The sequence below is a fragment of the Microtus pennsylvanicus genome, chromosome 15 (assembly GCF_037038515.1).
Source record: "Microtus pennsylvanicus isolate mMicPen1 chromosome 15, mMicPen1.hap1, whole genome shotgun sequence".
In the NCBI taxonomy this organism is placed as follows: domain Eukaryota; kingdom Metazoa; phylum Chordata; class Mammalia; order Rodentia; family Cricetidae; genus Microtus; species Microtus pennsylvanicus.
The window spans coordinates 67879278-67902656 of NC_134593.1; the positions used below are offsets into that span (position 1 = coordinate 67879278).

Genomic DNA, 23379 nt, shown 5'->3' on the forward strand with positions numbered 1-23379 from the left:
AGTCACCTTAAGAAAACCCAAAACCATAACCATCTGATGCGTGTTCAAGCCTGGGGACGAAGCTAATATTCTCCTCTAGGTAGGAGTTACCAACCCCTTTAGCAGCTCCAGGAGCAACTGTTCCAGGCTGTCTGTCTGGTACCCAAGTGGCCAAGAGAAACAGGTGGCGGCAGAAGGTGTCTCTGATTTCACAACAGCTCACTGGCTTTCACCAGCAAGGACACGAGTCAGTGCAGAATCCCTCACAGAATCAACAGATCTTTGAATGGAGATGAAAACTGCCATTTATTTCAGTTGAATTTGGTTTGTCCTGGGATGGCGTAAAAACAGAAATGAAATAGAAACACATTTATATGACTGACTTTAATTTCTAAAGACCAAATAAACATATATACATTCAAAACATTTCTAAATATTCAAACAGACCTTATTATTGCCATTGCTGCATCCCAGGCTCCTGAAATAGTAGCCATGACTACTAAGGAACATATGTATATCACTTATTGGACTAGACATTATTACACTAATTACAGACTTTTCTGGATACCAAGAGTCAAACAGCCACTGCACTCCATGTTTGGTGTTTTGCTATGTATGTGCTTTTGAGGTTCCATTTTATAAAACAGGCTTTGTTCTGTTAACTAGTCTAAAAACCGGATACATATATATGTACATATATATGTATTTATATGGATTGACATATACACACATGATCCTATGTGAGCATGCCTCTATTAACATACGTAACTCGAGGGTGGTTTATTGTGACAGATCATGAAGGGTTCACTTTAAATCACGACAGTAAAGCCTTTAGTATCATGAACACAACAGATTGCATGGCTTCCACCATCCAGGAAAATTTAAGACCTGTGGTTACGTGGAGTCCAGCAGGTCCAAGGAAGTGTTGTGGTTGTTGATTGACTATCAGAAGGTCCCCAAGACCTGCCATTAGTGGTCGGAAGTAAACCGATTTGGATGGGCTCTATCTAGAAAGTGAAGTGTCTGCATGGGTCCTGAGAATGGGAAGCGCAGTTACAGCAATGGCCTGCAGCGACTTTCAGGGTTTTCACGCCGCGAGGACCTGTGCATGTCCATTTGGAAGGACTTCACGAAAGGCTTACTACGGCCCATGGAGGTTTGCCTTCTGTCAACAGAGGCCAGATGAGAGCCACTGTTCCGGAAAAGGACCGCAATGCTGCGTCCATCACAGGAGCAGTTCATCCTGAGACGCTAACTTAAACCGGAAGGGACGTTTGTGTTCCCTTCACCAAACCACCTAGCAGGGCTCCCACCGAGAAAGCAAAATCTTACTTTTTCCAACATAAATGTCCGCCCATCCTTTAGCCACATGTTTGTGTATGTATGAGTGGAGGGAAAGTCTCTCTCTATTGCAATGCCATTGAAGGATCTGGTTTTTCTTATTCTTGTTAATTTTACTTGTACTATTTTAGGCAGAGGCCTTTGAGGGGAGGTAACGGGTCCTAGCTATCTATGTCAAAGAAGGTGGGGGACAAACTGGCAACTTCACACAGTCTTCAAGTAAATGGAGTCCCTGATATAACTGGAAAAGTGTACTTTGAAAGGCAACAGGAAAGAAACGAACTGCTTGCGACAGCTTACAGAACAAATGGGCTTCGGCCCTAGAGTCTTTTAAGGCACAAAACCTGGTAGACGGCTGCTGTCGGTGGCCGGCACCTCGGAATCGGATATGAAGAGCGCAGCTGGAACATTTCAATAAAACAATCGGCCATTTTGTTAGAACCTGAAATCACTGAACAAAGGTGGAGGGAGAAATCCAGACACCAGTATCTCGTGTGTGAAGGGTTTGCTGCAGAGTGAAAACGGAGTGTGCTGTAGTGTACAAAGTGCAACCCCATCAGGGGAAGGCCTTCGAAACAGGCTCCGCATCCCGGCAGTCACAACGCTGTTTCAAAGATTGTTAAGGCCGAGGGCTGTCCATTGGAGGTGTTCGTAGCCACGGGGCTGGTGAATGCAATGTCTGGATAATTCCTTCTGAAGTACACCTGTGCAAAAGGCATACAGAAAAAGAACATGAGTACACTTTTCCAAACTTCCCCTTGGAGGCAATGCCTTTTCTGCCCAGGAAATCACAGCGCTCGATGAGGTGCAATTAGAAGGCGGGACAAGTTCACATTCTGTGGACGATTGGCCCCGTTCAGACCCCCAGAAGAGCTGAATCCCAAACAACTTGTAGGTCCACTTTGGCTCCAATGGCTCTGATGCAGATACACTTTATCACACCATTAAATTGATAAGCAAAATCATTTTACTGGCTCAAAACCCAGAGATAAATTAAAAACAGGGGGACAAAGAGGCCAGGGAACCGAGCATCTGCACTCAAGTTTCTCATTTTCGAGCATAAAATGAGCACAATAGGCTTGGATGTTAATATCAGGTTGTAATCCCTATAACGTTACAAACTCTGATTGACAAGCATTGAAACTCTGGCGTCTACGTAGGAAATATCCTGGCACTTAATTTGTACAGCAAGGCAGCCATAGGGCCTATGGAAACGCGATCTGTGGATAGCGGACCACAGTCATGAAAAGAGAAGCAAATACTGTAACAATGACCCCACCAAGCGACTTCTCTAAACGGGAAGATGATACCGAATAATAGGGCAGTTCTTAGCCGAGCCTTTGAATCCCTGAATTCTGCCAATTCCGAGGAAGAGATACAGGTTCTCTGATAAATGTGTAATCAGAACATAAAGGAAATGAAATGCTGTCAGGTCTCAGTGTCCCACAATCACCAGTTTTTAGCGGCTGTATCATATCTGGGTTCCTTGACAGACGCGTATTACAAAATGAAATAATGTCAAGGCTTGTGAGCGCTTATCTCCAGATGTGTTTGGCTTGAGAAAGGACTTCAAATGCAATTTTTTTCCTTCAAAGAAAACTGTGAAAAGTTTTGTCTGAGTCTTTAAAACAGAAAATGCACCATCTCTGTGAGCTGCCATGCGTCATCAGCTGGGTCCTGTCATGCTGGATCCACTCTATAAAATCCCAGCTGGCAATGGATTTGTGGGTGCAGTCAACAAAGTTATCATGGGATCATGGGCTTCATGAGCAACGAGAAGGTCGCAGAGACACCTACTTCCACAGTCAGTATAGCGCCCTTGGGTCGCCTGCAAACGCCTCCCAAAACACCAACACAAGGAAGAGTCAATTTACAAAAGAAATGTCACTTAAAAAGATCGTACTGGAATGAACTTGAGACTCTTCCCATGACTCAAGCTTTCACAGCCAGGACTTGTTCTTTCAGTGCCCGGGGAATTAAATTTCACATCATCTCCACCAATCTCCTCTTGGAGTTTCCCAGCACCCACATGACTGGCCACAACTGCCTGTAACTCTAGTTCCGGAGGATCTGACACCCTCTTCTGGACCCTGTGGGCACTGCATGCACATGGTGCACATACACGCAGGGAACAAACCCTCCACACTAACTAATATGGATTCATCTTCCAGTCAGGAATGTTCTGCTGAGAAACCATTTTAGGAGTAGAAAATCCCTAGTCTGACTTTTTCTACCATGTTTATTATCTATCTATCTATTTATCTATCTATCTATCTATCTATCTATCTATCTATCTTTCTTTCTTTCTTTCTTTCTTTCAATGGGCAGGGCTTCTCTGGATAGCTTTGGTTGTCCTGGAACTCGCTCTGTAAACAAGGCTGGCCTTGAACTCAGAGATCCCCTGCCTCTACCTGGGAATAAAGGCACGCCCCATCATTGCCCAGCTTCTACCATGTTCATAACACATTCTGGATAATGGTATGATTGAGACTAGCATCCCTTTTTAAATTTAATTTTTTAATTTTTATTCTTTTGGGAGACAGGGCTGGGGACTGAACCCACAGAATCACACACTCCAGGCAAGGCGCTCTGTCTCTAGACTCCCACTTCATAGCGTGTATTCACAGCAGGTGATGAAGCCAGAAGGTGACTGACTTCTCTACTGGGCCCTCAAGCTGGAGGCTTGGTTTAGGCTAAAAAAGGCCAGTCTCTGTCCTTTTCCTGAACACACGGCTCAGACTGGAATGTCTACCTGGACTCCCTCCATAGCAGCAGCCTCATCTGTGAGATGAGATAACAAGAACTTAGATCATAGGAACTAATGAGCAGCTACAAACTGCAGGCTGGAAACATGCTGAGGTAAGTGTTGGGTGTGTCAAGGAAGGCTGCTCGGAGAAGCCCCTTAGTGTATGGAGAGGAGCCTTACAGGCATGACGATTCCCTTTCGTGAGAGCATAGGATCTCTGCGGAGTCCTAGGGCCACTGTGGTGACGGTGTTAACAAGGAACCATGGTGATCTGGGAGGCAAAAGAAGGCCAGGGTGGGAGATGACTGGTGCTTTCCGAACCAGCACCTGCTGGCTGGCAGCTCTGAAAGCTTAGCTGGCCTTTTCTGCCTCAGTTTCTTCATGAGGCAAATAGTAACAATGGCCCAGCAGAAGATTTGCAGAGACAAAAAGAGACATTGCCAGAAAGCGCTAGTCTGTGGTAACTCTCTTGTTCCTTCCTCTTAGAATGTGCTCAGAGGTTCTCTAATGTGGAACGAAACAAAGACCCACCATTAACTTGTCCATCAAGATACCATATGGGGACAGCGTCTTCTAAAGCACAGAGCAACAGGGCCTCCTTTCATGGGCAGAGAAGAACAGGAGCTTTGATCTATACTGCACTTAGAAGACAACACTCAGTGTGCTGAATTCAGATTCAAGACTGAATTTATTCTCAATAACTGGTTTATTCACGGTAGTTTTCAAAGCCTCATGTTCCTCAAGGTTACAGCAGGTCTAACGTTAGACTCCATCCCTGGTACTAGTGTCACGTTAAAGAATACTGGATGCCTAGTCCTGCTTTGAACAATAGATTATCAAATTCTTACACTCGGAGAAATCACCTTACACATCAAAGATACAGAGGAATAAATAAAGAGCTTATAGACTCTCCCATCTGAAACAACAATCTGTCCACAGCCAGCCTGCAGCTGTGTGATCTGGGAAAAACCCATCCAAAGTGAAAAGCGGTAATGATAATGAAAAGAGTGGTATGCATTCTGTAAAACAGACAAAAAGGAACAAGACAGACTGATGCTGAGAAATGCTCAATGAGCAGACACAGCTATGGGGAAACATCCGCAACTCAGGGAAGAAGATTCAAGAGGGCCACCAACTCTGCAGAGAGTGAGAACCCTGGAAACACAGCAAGCGAGAGCTGAGATGAAACCTAATTAATAGAGGTCAGCAACAAAGAGGACAAAAAAAAAAAAAAGATCAGGAAATGACCGGCATGCCAAAGGCAGCACAAAGATTATTACCACAGAAAAGAGCAATAGAGTGAGACATGAAAACAGGATTGAGTGAGCAAGCAAAATAAGTGGGAATCAACATTTTTAAGGAGATTAGGGAAAAGAGCTTTATAAAACTGATAAAGGTAAAACGATACATGGAAAGCAAAGTGTAACAGAATTATTACAGATAAAGCAAACCTATGATTCCAATAAATGTAAATGGGTTAAACCATCTATTATAAAAATGCCAGGATCACATCTCAGAGCAAAACCCAAGCCCATGCATGTACAGAAGACACACTCTGGATATTAATAACAAGGACATACAGAGTAAATGAAGTCAGCGTGGAGAGGACAATGGAGTGATCTTAGTTTTGAATCAGCTAGAAGTAAAAGCATTCGATAACTAAAAATAACAACAAAATAAACCCAAACCAGAAAGAATCAATAGAGTGGATACTGATCAGCTGTACAGTAGAACTTAATAACTAGACCAGAGCTAAATCTTTGGGGTAAAAATAACTAATATAGTCAGAGAGGGAGATAGGATGTAAAGGGTGGAGGAAGGATAACTGTAAGGTAGCTATCAAAGAAACTGAGATAACTATGTAATGATACAAGGATGTGGTATCGAATGGGGCTGTAGCTCAGTGTAGATAAGGCTCTGGGTTTAATCCTTAGAAACAAGAAACAGAGGAAAAGGTAGCTCTCTTCGGTGTTTGATAACTAGAAAGGGTGGACACATACACACCCTCAGTGAGGCACATACAACATCAGCAAACCTCTATGCGGGGGAGGAGCTATAAGACAAGACACCAGAATGACTGAGTAAGTTATTTTTTACTTATTAGCATTAAAGAATTGGGGAATGGAAGGTGTGGGGGGGTGTTGCTCCCCAGGAAGGATGAAAAGATCGAAGTGTGAGGATACACACTGGTGATTCGCAGGTGTGAGGACACACACTGGTGTTTCCCAAGTGTGAGGATACACACTGGTGATTTTTGAGTGTGAGGACACACACTGGGGATTCTAATGCTGATAAGGTGAAGATGGAAAGATCTCTGGGGTTCCTGGGACAAGCCGAATGAGCAAGCTCCAGACAAGAGTCTCAAAGGAGGTGGGCAGCACCCCAAACAATGATACTATGTTGACTTCTGGCTTCCATATGTGCACACTCATGCATCCATACACATATACATGTGCACACATGTATACATAAAAAAGTTTACCATATATAAACTTTTGAAATTTGTACTCTTGGCACAAGTCATCTGTTAGGCTGGGTGTTAAAAATTATTGCTAATGGTATCAGGTGGAAGAGGTCTGGCTTGAAGACTTTCCCGCCTTCTGTTTTCAACAGCAGGAATTCCCTTGCATTTGTGAAATGCTGCAACCCTTTGGAGCTCTGGATTGTCTACCATCTTGTCTGACACTCATGGTGTGGAGAGTTCACCAGCACTGAAGATCCTACCTGGACCACAGAAGGGAGCCTTGCCTGCAGAGGCATCAACCACTCTTAGGGAATGCCAGCACCTGCCCAGTGCCTCATGTCCTACTTGAACACGCCGGGGATGTTAGGACTTGGTAAATCTGGGGTTGTAACTGGTAACTTCGCAGGTGGATAAATGCCATCACCACGACACAGTGGGAGCAGAGGAACTGGGGATATTTCAATGGGGGTCTGCTTCATCCAGAGAGAATGACAGTCACCTTCCATTATGGGCTCAGCTATGTGGTGACTCCATTTGTCTTAAAAGCCCAGCTCAGTATCTTAACCCCAGTACCCCAGGATGCAACTACACTTATAGACAGTGTCCTTACAGAGGGGATAAAGTTAGAATGATATCTCAGGGTGGCTCCTCGTTTACAAGGACAAATACAAGATGCACGTTGCTGGAGTCGAGCAAACACCCTCATGCTAAGGCATCTGAAAAGCACTCTGTTTTGACACAGACCCCATCTAAAGGACAAGCTCAGGACAAGTCAGCAACAACCCCTTCAGAAAGGAATCTACGGGTCAAGATCATGTGACTTGGAAGTCCCTCATCCACATGTTACGATTGAACTGAGAACAATCAACTCTGCTCTGTGAAAGGAAAAGGCTGGTTGGTGCTGCCTAGGCTTAGTCTACAGCTCAATGGGGTTCGTGTCACAGTGCTACAGCTCTGAAAGATGAACGTAAAATACCGGCAACTGGACAGCTTGTCTCCTAAAAGAGCCTCGGTGTGCGCAGTAAGAATGCCAACTGAGTTCAATGTCTCTTCCCGTCTGTCTGTAGATGGAACCAACTCCAGAGGTGAGGCAGGGCTTCCATCCAGGTTTAATTCTACCACCTGCCACCACAGATTTCAGGGGAACAGGCCCATCACAGATGCCAAATGAACAAGGGGTAGTGTTTTTAAATATAGTACCTAGAGCCAGGCATCAGACTCAGCCGGCAATGCACCCTCTACTCCCTGTGGTTCTCAAACCCTTGACCTATCCACCTCACCATCAACCAAGTGGGGGGAAAACCTGCCGTGAGGATTGCCAGAAATCACACACCCAAGAACTGAAAACACAAGCTGAAATAACTCCTAAAGAACCACAGAAAGCTAAGTGTGCTCTGTCTTTTTTCTTTTTGGGGGGATGTCAACCAAGAAACTGCTCCCATCAGACTGGCCTGTGGGAAAATCTGTGGGGACATTTTCCAGATGAATGATTGACACGAAAGGGCCCACCCCACCGTGGGCAGGGCGATGGTTCTGGGTTGTCTAAAAAGCAAGCTGCTCAAGTGAGGAGAAGAAGCCAATGAGCAGCATTCCCCATGGTGGCCGCATCAATTCTTCTCCCTAGGTTTCCACCTTGCCTTCTCTTGATGGACTGTGGTTGGGACCTGTCAGCCAAAGAAGACAACTTCCTCCCCAAGTTGCTTCTGGTCATGGTCTTTATGAGCAGCCATCAAAAGCAAACTAGAGAAGGACTGATCATGAAAGCCCAAGATTGAATAGAAGAGCATAGAGATATTTCTCGTACTGTGACCTGCACTCTTCTCTGCATGGATGATACCCCTGGATTAAAATGTTGGCTGAAGGGGGAAGAGCTGGAATTCCTGCTACAAACTAGGGTAACGGTGGGCCGTCTCAACTCCTGGGCCTCGCTTTCCTCATCTCTCTATAATAAACATGTCGCAGGGCCGAGGGGATGGCTCAGCTAGTTAAGCGGTGCTGTGTAAGCACAACTGGGTTTAGACCCCAGAATCCGTGTTAGAGTCCTGTGTGCCCCCATGATCCCAATGCTGAGGCAGGGACAGGGGCGGGGGTAGGGCTTGCTGACCACCAGGCTACCAAATCAGCAAGTTCCAGGAGCAGTGAAAAAAGGTAGAAAGAGAAGCAGTGTCAACCGTGGTCTTGATACACACAAAAGGGTGTGTGCCCCTGTATATGTGCATATATCCCATGAGAAAGGAATGAGGCTTTGGGACTGTGTTCATTTACATGATGTAGATCTAAGTAAACTGGAAGACCATTCGTTATCAATGTCTCTTTCTCTCCATCCAACATCCCCCCTCCTTCAGAGACTAAACCAGAGATTAAACTCAGGGTCTCAGACATGCTGGGCTAGGGCTTTACCACTGGGCAACACCCACAACCCACAACAGCTGTGGGCCTTTGAGGGGCTTAGGGTGTGGCTCAGTGGACAGAGTCACATGTCTAACAGGTCCCAGACTCTAGGTTTTATTTCCAGCACAACAGTGTAAAAGGTGGGAGGGGGTTGATGCATGGGCTGGGAATGTCTACTACAAAACGTTTGAAGTTCCTGTTGGGTGATTCTCAAATGACCAGGTCTCACGAAAGGGACCCTGGGCGGTGGGGGGGGGGGGGAAGACTCTAGAAAAGGAAGTGTTCTAAATATTGAGCACCGCCTGCCCCAGTACAGCATTCCAAAGGGCAGCCTCGCACCTCGGTCACCCAGAGTAAGTCCTTGTGGGAAGTTCCGAGCACCAGTGCTCTGGGCCCAAGTCGAGGTTATAAATACACGGCCTCCCATCCCCTGTTAGCTATGTGATTCTGGGCACTTCCTGCTGTTCTCTGAGCCGTAACCCCTTAAGCAGACAATGTTCTGAGACCCCGGATCGTATTCCAGACCACCACATCTAATGAGTGCTAAAGCCTCACCGTCGCCGCTGCCGCTGCAGTCATCACGGTTCAGTACAGGAGATGCCGCTCGCTGGTTCTCCGCTCTGTCAGCATCACCAATGACTAAAGGCGTGCTAACGTTCTTAGCACACAGTGTCCAATATAATGCTTTTATATACACAAACACATTTAGCAGTTTTTAAAAGTTATTTATTTATGTGTTACTGTGTGTCTCTGTGAGTTTGCAGACCTGTGGGGCTGTACACACAATATGTAAGTGGGACGCCTGGTTTGTTACCTGAGTTTGGGGACCCAAACTCTGGTCCTCACAATTGAGCAGCAAATGCTCTTCACTGCTGAGCCAGCTCTCCATGCCCTACTTACAAGTTTTTAAAAAATGGAAAAAGGATTCAGTAAAATATGAGAGGACACAGACCTTCCCCCTCCCTGTTTTGAGGTGCTAGGGACACATCCAGACCTCGAGCATTCTAGGCAGGTGCTCTAATCCCCCCGACGGTACAGCAACTCTCCTCCTGTCTAAAGAGCGAGGAGACGGCAGTGATACGAGGGGACTTGGGCTTTAGGTGGAATGGCTAGCTCGGGACTGTGGGCGCCTGTCACTTACTTTCTCCTTCTGTGATCTTTAATAGACACACAAATAAATGTCACACAAACCCAAGCAATTTTATTCTGCCCATGGAGCTGAAAAATCTGAGAAACAATGGGAAAGAAAGAAGGTGGCCTCTGGAGATGAAGAATGACAACAGACCATACGGCATCCAAAGAGAAGACTGTGTGCCGGGACCCGTGCAACCTGGGTGTCTTTAAAGCCTTTTCTGCCTTCACACACTAGGCCATAGATGTACATATTTATGTAAATATACATATAAATTATAAATGGAGATGGGGTAGAAAGATATAATAGTATTCTTTAAAAATTATAAAGCAAAGAACTAAAGCCACCTAGATGTCTCTCTGGTAGATCCTTCTAGAATAAGCAATACTCTATGTTCACCTTACCCCTCTCTAACTTCCTGGATGTACCAAGACAACACCTTCACTGCCAATGTGTTAAGTATCAATAAGATATAAGAAATAAATTTCATGAGTCTGCAGTTAGGTTCACTGCCTCTTAGGCACGCCTGATTGCACATGCGTGTGCGCGCACACCCTCCCCTCCCTGACGCTCCTGCCAAGTCCTGGTAGACCTGACTTCAACCCTGGACGTGTCGGAGCTTCGTCTCCAGAGGCTTATAATTGAAAAGGGCACACGGTGCTCTTTACCAGACCCCTGGTGCCAAACGGCGAGGAGGGAGCTGGTGAGACACACCGTAATTAAGACTCCTGGGCGAACTCACCTGTTTTGCTGTTTCGGTGAGGGCAGCGGCTTCCCCCTTGCCCAGTTGCTGAACCATCTTGTAGAAGAGGCTCTCTGGATTCTGTAGCAGAACATACGGCTCATCATATTCTTTCAGTCTTCCCGAATCCAAAACCTGGGCATCAGCAGAAAGAAGCCCACTGAGACACAATGTCTTGCAGCAACGTATTATAACGCAGACAATACTTCGGAAAGGGGCTGGGCCAGGGAGAATACAGACTGTCTATTTGGGTGGTAGGCCTGGAAGGTTCTTGAAAGGCTTGATTCCCCTGAGCTATGGAACAAACAAAGGCCTAACCTGACCTTTTATTATTATAATGCTGCAGGAAAGCTAGAAAAATGGAAGTTCTAGACTATTATTACAGGCTCTCAGCTGTCTGCTGCTCTGTAGAGTCTGCCAAGGCTACGGGGGCAGGGGGGCTGTTATTAGTGCTGTTAAAAGCCTCAGACTCTAAGCTTTGGGGTACACACACATGTATGCAGAGCTAGGAAATCTATGGACCGAGGAAAGTTGACCTCAGTTTATTCAGAATGTGGGTAATATGTCAAGGAAGCCAAACAACAGTGGCCTGAAAGGTTGCCAAGCTGGTTTGATAGAATCTGGGCAGTTGCCGGAGAAGCATGGGCTTCTAGAGTTTATTTAGGATGCTGGCAAGGTGGGCTATGCACCAAATGCAATCACAGGCAAGGTTAAGCTGCCTAAAGTCACAGTGCTGGCTGTGGTTTGTTATTGCCAGTGTGACCAATGAGCACAGGCAGCTTCGGCACCACCGCTGCGCACAGAAGACATCTCCAGAAACCCCAGTTCTCTCTGGACACACCCACAAAAGCAATGCAGGGACTGAGCCTAGAATTCCGGCGATCCCACGTCCACACAGTCCACGGTGGCAGCCCAGTCGGAGCTGCACAGGGCCCAGGTATCTGTTGCTGACCTTTCTTTCCTGGCTTCCTTCTCTCTCCCTTTCCATGTCTGCCTTGCTCACTAATCTACACTGGAAACGGAAAGGTGGCGGGAGGCGTGCTTCACCTTGCATCTCTACTTATTAGTGGCTTTGGCTAATGGTTTCAGACAGAAGAGAGAGTTGGAGACAATTGGCCAAATGACGCACCCAGGGAAACAGCCCTGATGCTAAGTGGTAGTTAGTTCTTCATTTAGGTTGTATTTAGAATAAATCCATCTTAAGAGAATATGCTGAAACTCTAGGCAGGGCATCGGTTGTTTTCCACGTTTAGATGCTGCAGTTCATTTGGCCCATGGTATTTAATTGGAAACATTTATTGAGTCTCTCTCCTAAAGGGTATTTTCCCATTAATCTTTTGTTTACTACTGTGAATTGCTGCTAAGGGCAGCTTTCTCAAAAAGAGTTCAAGAATAATTGAATCTGTCACATCCACACAATAATTAAAATGTCCTATAATTTGGCATGCCAATTTAGATGCCCCGAATGTGTAATTTTACTTAAGCATTGCATTACAGGGCATGGCCACTCCTCCTGACGTTAACGAAGGGGGAAAATCACAATGTTCAAACACAGGTCTCTCCTATGCTAAAGACTAAGTAAATGAGTCAAATTACTTCACAAAATGATGAACTCTCTGTTCTGCAAAAGCAAAAAGCAAACTCACAACCACACTTCAGAGGCAGACACTGAGTTCTCGGACTGCACCGACTGCCTGTAATAATAACAACCGCTCTCTTGTCCCTCTCCAACTTCCTACTGAACGTACTGAAATGTAAAACGGCGACTCCTTGCCCACACCTCACAATGTCTGAAACACACGAAGGTCACACAGACCAGCCCATCTCAAAACTGACCCCCATTTGTGAAGGGCCAACCAGAAAACACTCTCAGAAGGCAGGAGGGTTTGGAACAGAAGTGACAGAAAGACTTGGTAAAAAACATATTCGGGGACTTCTTAGTATTAACTTAATAAAGTTTAATTTAGTGTGCTGAGAAATTTAATGACTTAAAAATGCTTATTTATTTCTATGTGTATGTATGTCCCTATGTGGATGATGTTCATGTGTCCATATCCATCCATGTGTTCGTAAGTCTGTCCGTGTCTGTGTGTGTCCCTGTATGTGTCCATGTATATCTGTCCATGTGTGTGTCGTGTGTCTGTCTCTGTGTGTGTCTTTCTCTCTTTGTGTGTGTGTGTGTGTGTGTGTGTGTGTTATTAGAAGCTGAACCCAGGCTGAGTTACCCTATAGCTAGCCCTGGGATAATGCATATGGAAACTGTATTTAAGGACTCTATTGTGTTATCTCACAAATGTTCATAAGTTCTAGGGCTAGGGATGTATCTCTCCATAGTAGAGGGTGTGCTTTGTATGAAAGGGGCCTTGAACTCAACCTCTATCAGCAAAATAAGCAATTCCAACAATTCTGTCCTACAGCTCCAAGTAAAAACTGCCCGACTGTATCTGAAGACATTGACTCAGTGGTCAGGAGCACTTGCAGAGGATCCACGTTGGTTCTCAGCACCAACATGGGGTCGGTCACACACACACACACACACACACACACACACACACACACACACACACACACGGTGATGAACTAAGAGTCGGGGGACAGCACACCCTGATATGTGTCAATGAGACCAATGACAAAGGCCATTTCTGCACAGAACGTTTTTGCTTGGTTTGTAAAGGGCAGAGTCCGGCCTGGAGAGGTGGTTTGGTGGTCAGGAGTACAAGCTGCCGTGGACTCCAGTTTAATCCCAGGCACCCACATGGCAGCTCACAGTTGTCCACAACTCCACTGCCTCTTCTGGCCTCCACAGGCACCAGGAAAGCATGCGCTACACAGACATTCACGCAGGGAAAACACCACACACACAAAGTTAGTAACCAAATAAAAACAACAAAAACCGGGTCTTCTGTAGACCAAGGTAGGGCCTCACACCTTGGACTTCGAGTTGCTATGTCCTTCTACCCTTATCTCTCCGATGCTCAGGCTACACATGTGAGCCATCACCGTTGGTTTGCATGGTTCACGGAGATCACACCCAGCACTTGGTGCATGCTATGTAAGAACTCCGACAACTGAGCTACATTCCAGTCTCAATCTCTATACTTGAAAAGTGAAATAAAAACGGGCATGGCTCGACTACTCATGGCTTCTAACATCATCACCATTGACTCCCCAAACAAATGAGACAAATAGGCCAGCATCTCCCTTTCGCCCACCCATTCTGTGACAGCACCATCTGAGGAGCGGAGACTTGGAGGTAAACGAGATGGCTAGCCCACTTCGGTTTCCAGTACAAAACATTTATTATCAGATATAAAGAGAAAAAAAAAACAGCAAAGAGAAAAGTAAAACAATTACATTTCTAAGATACCTTTTCATTTGGACATGATAACTTTAACTGACTCAAAAATATATCCTTATAGGCAGAAACATGTCACCTGTCCACTCTCCATGACAATTTTATCCTGCTGAAGATTCAGGTTCTACACTATATACTGTGTGCCTGGCATACAGTCCCCAGTGAAGAAAACCAACTTTCGTTCTAATTTAATTTTCAGGATTAATAAGGAAAGAGTAAGGTACAGCCAAAACATACTGGGAGCCAATTCAGGTGACCTTATTTACTGTGTATTTACTCAGCACGTTTTGATCACACACTTACCGCATCCATGTCATTAAGCTAGTTACTGTGGAAGAGGAAAAGACAGGTCTCCACCCAGCCTTCACAGAGCCTGTCACCAAAACAGGCAAAAAAAAGAAAACATTCAAGCAACCATTGCAAAAGATATCAAAACAAAACAACAGCACACACACACACACACACACACACACACACACACACACACACACACACACCCAGCGTGACATGGAGGCTGGAGCTGACAGCATCAGGCTCTGAGGAAGAGTCTTATCGAGGACAGAGCAGAGGAGCGGGCTGGACCAGTAAGCAGATCTCGACACACATGAGCACTGCCACCCATCCCAGGGCAGGCTTGTCTCTAGCTCACTGTTGTGTCACCAGGGGCTGGCACGACCCACAAGGACCCCCTTTGCAATGCGCAGGGGACGTGAAATCTCAGGGTCACATCCAGGGGTGGGCGACGTGCGAAGACAGGAGGAGAAAGGGGGCAGAGCTCTCTGAGAGCCACGAGGCAGGGCAGTGGGATCAGAGGACGGGAGAGAAGGACTCAAGAGTTCCACACGCTTCAAACCGACAGCTGTGGGCAAGATGGAGCTTAGAAGGAAGGACACGAGGACTCAAGGCACCGACTCTGTTATATACCAGGGAGGAGAAAGAAGGAGGGACAGGCAGTTGTTAGAGTGGAAGTTGGGATGCACATGGGGCGGGGGAGCCAGGAAGAGAACTTTGCATCCTCAGTCACTATGTGGACAATGTGACCAAGAGTCTAGATTTTCCAGAATAAACAATTGGAAAGCCACTCGACATGGCTCTCCCTGAACAGAAAAAAAAGTACAATTTCCATATTTCTCTTAATGTGTTTTGTAAGACCAGTCTTCCGGCACATTCTGCTTAAACCCTTCCCTTCCTGGGCCCAAGTAAACTGTAAACCAAACCGCACATTAACACTTATGTGACAGCAATGCCTCAACCCTACGTCTCTCCAGGAACGACTTCAACATGCCCACTGCCGTCCCGCAGGTTAAGGACTGAGAGATTCTCCTGGATGAGCCAAGTGGTTACATAAGCTCATTGGAGCCGCGTTATCAGACCTACATCTCTGCAGTCCAGGCAGCCGTCGTCCCAGATGTGAAAACGAGATGGTCCCGTTTCAAAATAATTTAATCCACTTTATCCATAGGGCATAACCACGCCTTCCGACATTAACAAAAGGAAAAAGATACTGCAATTATAAAATATAGGTCTCTCCCATACAAAAGACTAAGGTAGTAAATCAAAATGACGACTTTTCTATTCTGCACAACAAGGAAGTAAACCTTGGTCTTCACTGCCTCCCCACCCCTCCCCCTTCTCACATTTCTTCTTCTGGAATCCGAGCTTCCAAGTTAGTTAGAACACTTGACCTGAAACTGTAAGCACATTTTTGAAGGAACATCTTTTTTTGTTTTCTCTCTTTTCTTCTTCAATGACCTAATTTTGACCAAGTAGGCTTATCAAAAAAAGTTCCCCAAAGGTTCAAAAACAGAGCAGAATAAAAGTCCAGTTAGTCACCAGCGGTCTGCTTTCCTAGTGGGGTGTGTTACTACGGCGCCTGGCCTTATCTCCTCTGGGAAAACAACTAAGAAGAAAGGTGAAGATTACAAGACCACAGTGTGGCCTGTCAACAAGGAGCCACAGACCGAGTCTCTGAGCCTGCGGTTCTCGACCATTTAATTCCCCAAGAATTCCCTGACTGCTGCCAGAGGGGGTAGCTCACACAGGCAGGGGTGATAGCTGGGGCCCTTTCCAAACATCTCTCTCTCTCTCTCTCTCTTGCTACTAGGAGAACCCACAGAGCTGTGAGGACAGAGGTGTGCAGGGACCGGAAGGGAACACTGCTATTGGCGGAAGGGAAGGCAGATGTCAGGTACCCAGTTAATCCTAAAAAAAAAAAAGAAAAAACCCACGAGAGGGAGGAAGCTGCTTTTAATGTGGAGATAGTGCTGAGCCTCAGGAGAAGGCTAATTGTCTGCCCTGCTCCGTTGTTTTGTGAAAACTGAGCAAATGAGTGTGATTAAATTAGCTGTCATAAAGACTACAACGCGCTTAATAAAGTTAGAGTGGGAAGAACATCTTCATAGAATAGGATTCTAAGCCTAACACATTAACGGTGCTTAATGAACCAAAACTGGTTAAGAATCCCTCTGGAGAGCCAATACATAAACAAAGCCATTAATTAGGTCACAGCCGTTTCCCAACAAGCCTTTTGTTGGATTCACTTACAGTAAACACAGCCATACCCATCCGCCTTTGTGGCATATTCACCGAAGCAATGAAATGTAATTATTACACATTAATCACTTGTAATCGCATAACTTCACGGGGACACGCTACTGCTTCTGGCCTTCGGCAGCATCACTTCCCTGGCCACTCCCTAAGCCTGGATCCTGCTCTCTGGTGCATGGGGCTGTGCAGGTGGTTGACATGATGTGATAGTTTGAATGAGAATGGCCCCCGTTGGCTCCTATGCTTGAATGCTGGGTCCTTGTTAGTGGAACTATTTGGGAAGGATTAGGAGGTGTGGCCTTGTTGGAAGACGTGTGTTACTGGGGGTGGGGGGAGGCCTTTGAGGTTTCAAAGGTCCACACCAAGCCCAGTATCGTCCCCCTCTGCCTGCATACCAGGATGTAAAGGTCTCAGCTACCGCTCCAGCATCAAGATGGGCGTGGACTAGCCTCTAAAACTGTCTCAGTCACGGTGTATCTACACAACAACAAAGCAGTAACTAAGGCATCTGTGTGCGTCTTTAAGGCGTTAGAGCAACAAAACAGAAAGCATGTTTTCTAGAAAAGGAGCAGGTACTTTTAGGGCAAAAACAGCTTCAAACTTTGACCAGGGTGGTGTTAATTGGGTTCAGGAGAACCTTTTGGAGGTGGGCACTATCAGGGAAGGTTAGGACATTAGGGGTGTGCCCCTGGAGGGGAGTAGGGGATCATGGCTCCTCCCTTGCTCTTCTGCACCCTGGCCATGGGCAGAGAGCTCTGCTTGGCTGCACATCCCCCTATGATGCAGTGCTTCGCAGAACCAGACAATCAGACGGGATCTTACAAATCTGCAGCCAAATCAAATCTTTCATTTAAAAAAATCTGATGATCTTCAGTATTTTGTCACAGCGACAGAGCTGGCAGACACACTGGTGTTCGCCTGAACTGAAAGTTGAGGCGTGAACAGAAGTTCTAGAATACAACAACCTGGGTGAACAGAGCAGAAGCCAAGACCCCATCTCTCAAAGGACAGGCTGCACATCTTTTGGGTCCCCTGAGTTGGGAGCCTGTGTCATCCTTACAGAAAGCTGCTCAACTGACCACACTGCAAATCCTGGTGGATCTCCTCTGATACTGCTTTTGAGCCTGTGGCCAGCAAACGCTACACTGAAGACTTCCCCACGTTAGAGTTCTGAGTAGGAGAGGCTGTGCCACAGGGACAGGCGAGGTCACGTGCTCAAAGAACCCTCGTCCAAGTCTTCTCCCCAGGTCTCATCCATGAAAACCAACGTGGTCGGGACTCCTCTCTCTTCTCATACTTTATCTGTCATATCTAGTCACACCCCTTGCAATTTCTCCCAAACCCATTCCCTGTGCTTTTCATTGCTAGCGTCTCAGTCTATGCCGCCAACGTTCAGGAGAGGAAAAGCACACAATTGCCAGAAAGATAGCAGACAGACAGACAGACATACACACACACACACTAAAGGACAAAGCAAACACCACCGTGGCTTCACCCATAGCAGAGAGAGGATCATGCAGTGGGGTGAGGCTAGGAAGGGAAGGGCAGGCCAGATTATATAACCTGCTTTGTCAAACCACGCTAACGATTTAGACATAGATAATGAGAGAAAAAAACTCTGACTCTGAAGATTTAGCAGGAGACACTATTGAGCAAAACACTAAACCCTGTGGCCAGTGACAACAGAGGTGAGCGGCGAAGGGGCGACTCGTGAACGAGATGTTCACAACTGTGGGTCAAATAGTGATTGAAAGATTTAGCAGTGACCAGTTGACATTTCTGCGAGATCTGTCCTTCCCTGCTGATGGCAGGTGAGCCCCATGGAACAGAACATATCCACATGCCCAGCATCTACTGGCCAAGCAGATGGTTCTGGGTGTGTAAGAAAGCAGGCCGAGGAAGCCATGGGGAACAAGCCAGCAAGAACCCTTCTTCTACAGCCTCTGCTTCAGTGTCTGTCGGAATATGTTGGCTGGTGAGAGGTCGCAGTTTGCCATAGCCTGGCAGCTTTCTCTAAGCTTGGCGATAGGGAAATGCCCTCCCTCCCCAGCAAGACTTCCTGCTCTCTACCTGCTCTTGTCTGGAGGATGTCCCTGGGCCTGGAGGACTGCCCTTATCCAAGATCTGTCTCTAAGCAAGATGCCTGATTCATCTTTAGCTTGACCCTTGGCACAGACCCCTGCTGGGAAGACTGGTACTAGGGGCTCTGAGATTGGACCTGACTACCACATACTAAGCCTTGTGATAGCAGCAAGACAAATTAGGGTTTGTCTCCAGGTTCCTCAATCCTATATATTCCTTTTACTCTGGAATAAAGTTGAACTGATTTACCAAAGTCTGTCTCCTAGAGGGCTCCCTCTGCCTGTGCTCATGGGCCATATACAAAACTTTCTGAGCGGAAAAGACAACGCCCCCCACAAGTTTTTGCCTCAGGATTCTGTGCAGGTTTTCCCCAGTGGTGAACTGTGAAGTTGTAAGATGTAAATAAACCTTTTATTCCCATGTTGCTTCTGGTCATCATGCTTATTAGAGCAATAGGAAGCAAACTAGCACAGCCTTTCCCAAATAACCACACAAGTGATTTCTTTCACACTCTCAGCCTTCCTATGACTGCTGTGGGAAAATGTGCTTGCACACTGTAAAGATTTGTCACTCAGATTGGTTTAACAAAATGCTGATTGGCCAGTAGTCAGCCAGGAAGTAAGTACAGGCGGGATGACCAGACTAGGAGAATTCTGGGAAGAGGAAAGGCAGATGCAGTCACCAGCCAGACGCAGAGGAAGGAAGATGAGAATGCCTCACTGAGAAAAGGTACCAAGCCACATGGCTAACACAGACAAGAACTATGGGTTAATGTAAGCTGTAAGAGCTAGTTAGTAATAAGCCTGAGCTAATGGGTCAAACAGTTTATAATTAACATAAGCCTCTGTGTTTCTTTGGGACTGAACAGCTGTGGAACTAGGTGGGACAGAACTTCCATCTACCTATTTCTTTACATACGGGTGACGATGTACCAAGGTTAGAGTACTCTGTGACAAACACTAGCCAGTACAGTGCTCATAACTATGGAGTCATTCCTTCAGCTCCAGAGAGATTAGCGTTTGGTCACGAGAAGCCAAAACAAGGTGACATGCACACAATGACACTGCCCTCCTACTCTGGAGTCTGAAACAATATCGTAACTCACTGCCTAGGTTTGGACATTTCCATTCATATTTAAATGGTCCTGAAAATCTACTTAAGCATACTTAAAATAGAAGTATATGAAGGAGTACACAAAGGTAGACTGTCTGTAGCACCGAGTGAGTGCTACTGGAAATAACAGAAAAATGGACCAAGGCTTACCTTACTGCCTGACTGGTTAGCTCTCAGCCTGTTCAAGGGAGGATGAACAGGAAGAGGGAGCACACACGGCTGCCACTGGGGGAGGACTCACCATTATCTTGTCACTGTCTATGATAGTGTTCAGTCTGTGAGCAATGGTAAGCACAGTGCACTGGGCGAACTTCTCCCGGATCTTCTGTTGTATTAGCTCATCAGTTCTGGAACCACAGACGTCACATTTAATTCAGCAAAGATGGGGAAAGACTTAAAAGATCACATTACTCTTAAGAATGTTTTTAAAATCTGCTTATTGTTGTTGTTGTTGTTAATGTTATTATTAGACAGCTCAGGCTAGCTTTGAACTCACTATGTCATTCAGGTGACTTTGAAACCCAGAGCCTACATGAAGCTTCCACATGCTAGGATTACAGGCATGCAAAGCCACACCTTCTCCCCTCCCCCCCAAAAAACCCTAAAATCTAAAAAGTCAACTTAGAAAAAATGCAAATGATTCTCTAATGTTTGACACAGAACTGGAATTTGGGAATCTAATTTACTCAGAAGGCCTAGAATACAGGCTGAGCATCCCCTTTCTGCAATGCTTGGAGTCAAAAGGGCCTTAGATTCTGAACTCTGGTATATTTGTGTGCACGTAATGGGATACACACAGGCAGAAGACGATTTTGTAACTGTGTAAGTAATTCTGTGCGTGACGCTGCAGTGTGTCACACATCTGAAGGGCAGACACACCCAGACACATTCCTCAGCACCATCAAATCCTTCCCTGGGGCCAGAGTGAGAATTCAGGTTCAACCCACCACGACCACTTTAGCTCTGTACCTCGGATCCACATTTGCTGTTGCTTCATCGATGATCAATATCCGATTTTTCTTCAGAATCGCCCTCGCGAGGCACACTAATTGTCTCTGTCCAACACTAAAATTTGATCCGGATTCTGCTAATTCAGTATCCATTTTACCAGGGAGGTCTTCAATGGCCTCTTTAAGTTGTACCTATAGATGCAGACAGAAGAATGGTATGTTCATAAATAAACTATTAAACAAATCCCTTCAACTCCAGAACTCTGCCGTACTTCTTCCCAGAAGTCTCACGATGATGACATTCACCACTGATGAGCGTTGCCTGCTGGTTCTGGGTCATGAGTTAGTGCCGGTTGTGCCTGTAAATACTTCCTTGGTAAAATATAGCAAGACAGAGAATATACCTTCACAATGATTTAATTTTACTTTCAAATTGTATGTGTGTGTGTGTCTGTGTATGTGTGTGTACAGTTACATGCATGTAAATGAAGGTTCCCGGAGAGGCCCAAAGAGGGCATCGGATCCCCTGGAGCTGTAGTTACAGGTGATTGTGAGCCCCCTGTTGTGGAAAAGAACATGGGTTCTCTGCAACAGCAACAAATGTTCTTAACCGATGAACCAGCTCTACAAGCCTGAAGAATGTCCTTTTTTATTGGTTAGTTAAGAGAAACCTACAGGAATGTAGAGAGACGAAAACCAGGACAGAGTAGCAATTGCACAGCACTTGGGAGGTTGGTTACACCGAGTTGATAGAACCCTCTAAACCCCTCATCACTCTGATGACCCAAACCTCTACAGATTTATCAAAATCACTGAAGCACACTGCTGCAGGGACCACTTGCTGTTAAAGAAGTTGTACCTCCAAGAAACTGGTGCACTTCAGAGCCACCCCCCCCCCCATCACCCTAACTTCCTTCCAGTCACATGACACCCACTCAGGACCTTTCTCCAGAAATCATGGAAGTCTCTCAGAAATGAAGCTCTTTCCACATAGAAGATGTACAATAGAAAATGAAAAACAGGATCACTACAGTCAAGTCCCCCAAGAGACATTCTGCACAGGAGCTAAGTAGGAATTCCGCAGAGCCCTCTGAAGAAAGAATGTCGTAGGTACCCTCCCATCCTGGAAGGTTTTATCAACCACAAAAGCCTTCAAAAGCTCAAACAATTGGGAACTACTTATTCAGTGTCAGGATCCCCGGAGCACGTCCCTTCCTAAGTTCAGTCTCCCATCACTGAAGCTATCACATGCATCTACTTAACCACAGTGATATTCCACAGTGAATGACAACCCACGGAAAGGACAATGCAATACCTTATTGCCTGTCTAACATATACTTCTAGTAATCTATCTTTGCAAACCTGAATAATAAGTTGAATAATAAGACATCAGACTACATCACTGGGTTGTGGTTCGGTCCTATGAATATTTGCTCCTGGAGAAATTTTACAGAACTAAGGCCAAACTTGGACTATCCTTGAGAGTTTCAGAACAAAGGGTCCATCCATACACTTTATTCAGAGAGCAACAGATTGATTAGTGGGCTCTGGGGCTCGAACTGAGATCCCCAGGCTTGTAAGGCAAGTCCTTTGTCAACCGAGCTATCTCCCTAGCCCAGATTTTAAATTTGTAAACTGAAAAACGTAAACCTAGCCGGGTGGTGGTAGTGCATGCCATTAGTCCCAGCACTCAGGAGGCAGAGGCAGGCGGATCTTTGTGAGTTCGAGGCCAGACTGGTCTACAGAGTGAGTGTGAGAACAGGCTCCAAAGCTACATAAAAACCCTATCTTGAAAAACCAGGAAAAAAAGTAAAAGCCTGAGCTTAAGTTCCACCTGGCTCTGCCAATGACGAATTCCTGACTTTTCCCTGTCTCAGCTTTCTTACCTGCAAATGAAACACAATGTTATCATAACCCAGATGTCTATCTCCAAACACTGCCTGCTGGGATAGAAAATGAGTCACCACAAGTAAGTATTTACAGCAGCGCCTGCTACAAAGAGATCAATCGGCGTTACCTATTACTAACAATGCCGTCACCCGGCTCTCTTCATGTTCTGAGGTTCATTGCACTGACTAGTCTGCATTTTGAATGCATAACCATTTACTGATGTCCCAACTTCTCCACAAGAATTCCAGCTCCAAGTGGGAGTGTTCTGCCTATCTTGATGATTACTGTAATAGCTTAAGAATCTACGATGCCTACATAGCACGCTCTCAATAAAGAACTGTGCGAACACATGATGAGTCAGAAGAATGTCTCGTCCATATCTGTGTCTACAGGTTAGAGAATGAATTCATATGAATATATATACTTTATATAGAATGCAATCACATTACATGGCATTGCAAAAGAAACATATGGCTTATAAACGTTAATTGGTCCCAGGATATCATAATAGTCACACTTAAAATATGGAAAGCATCTTAAAACTATAATTTCAGGAAAGTTGATCCAATTATAGTATTCTAAACTGTTTATTTAAGTACAAAATAGTTCATATTATGTAAGTTTGGAAAAACAATGAAATACACAAA

At 45.6% G+C, this 23379-nt stretch overlaps 1 protein-coding gene across 1 annotated transcript in view; it reads right to left on the reverse strand.

Moving 5' to 3' along the window:
• Nucleotides 1–267: 267 nt before the first annotated feature.
• Abcc4 (ATP binding cassette subfamily C member 4 (PEL blood group)) overlaps nucleotides 268–23379 on the reverse strand; it is a 204686-nt gene continuing 181574 nt past the window's right edge. Inside the window, exons 28-31 of the mRNA XM_075949138.1 lie at nucleotides 20862–21034; nucleotides 20134–20239; nucleotides 10796–10930; nucleotides 268–2024 (exon numbers count right to left, since the gene is read on the reverse strand). Of these exons, the coding sequence (XP_075805253.1) occupies nucleotides 1917–2024; nucleotides 10796–10930; nucleotides 20134–20239; nucleotides 20862–21034 (522 nt within the window). The 3' untranslated portion in view covers nucleotides 268–1916. The remainder of the gene's footprint in view (nucleotides 2025–10795; nucleotides 10931–20133; nucleotides 20240–20861; nucleotides 21035–23379) is intronic.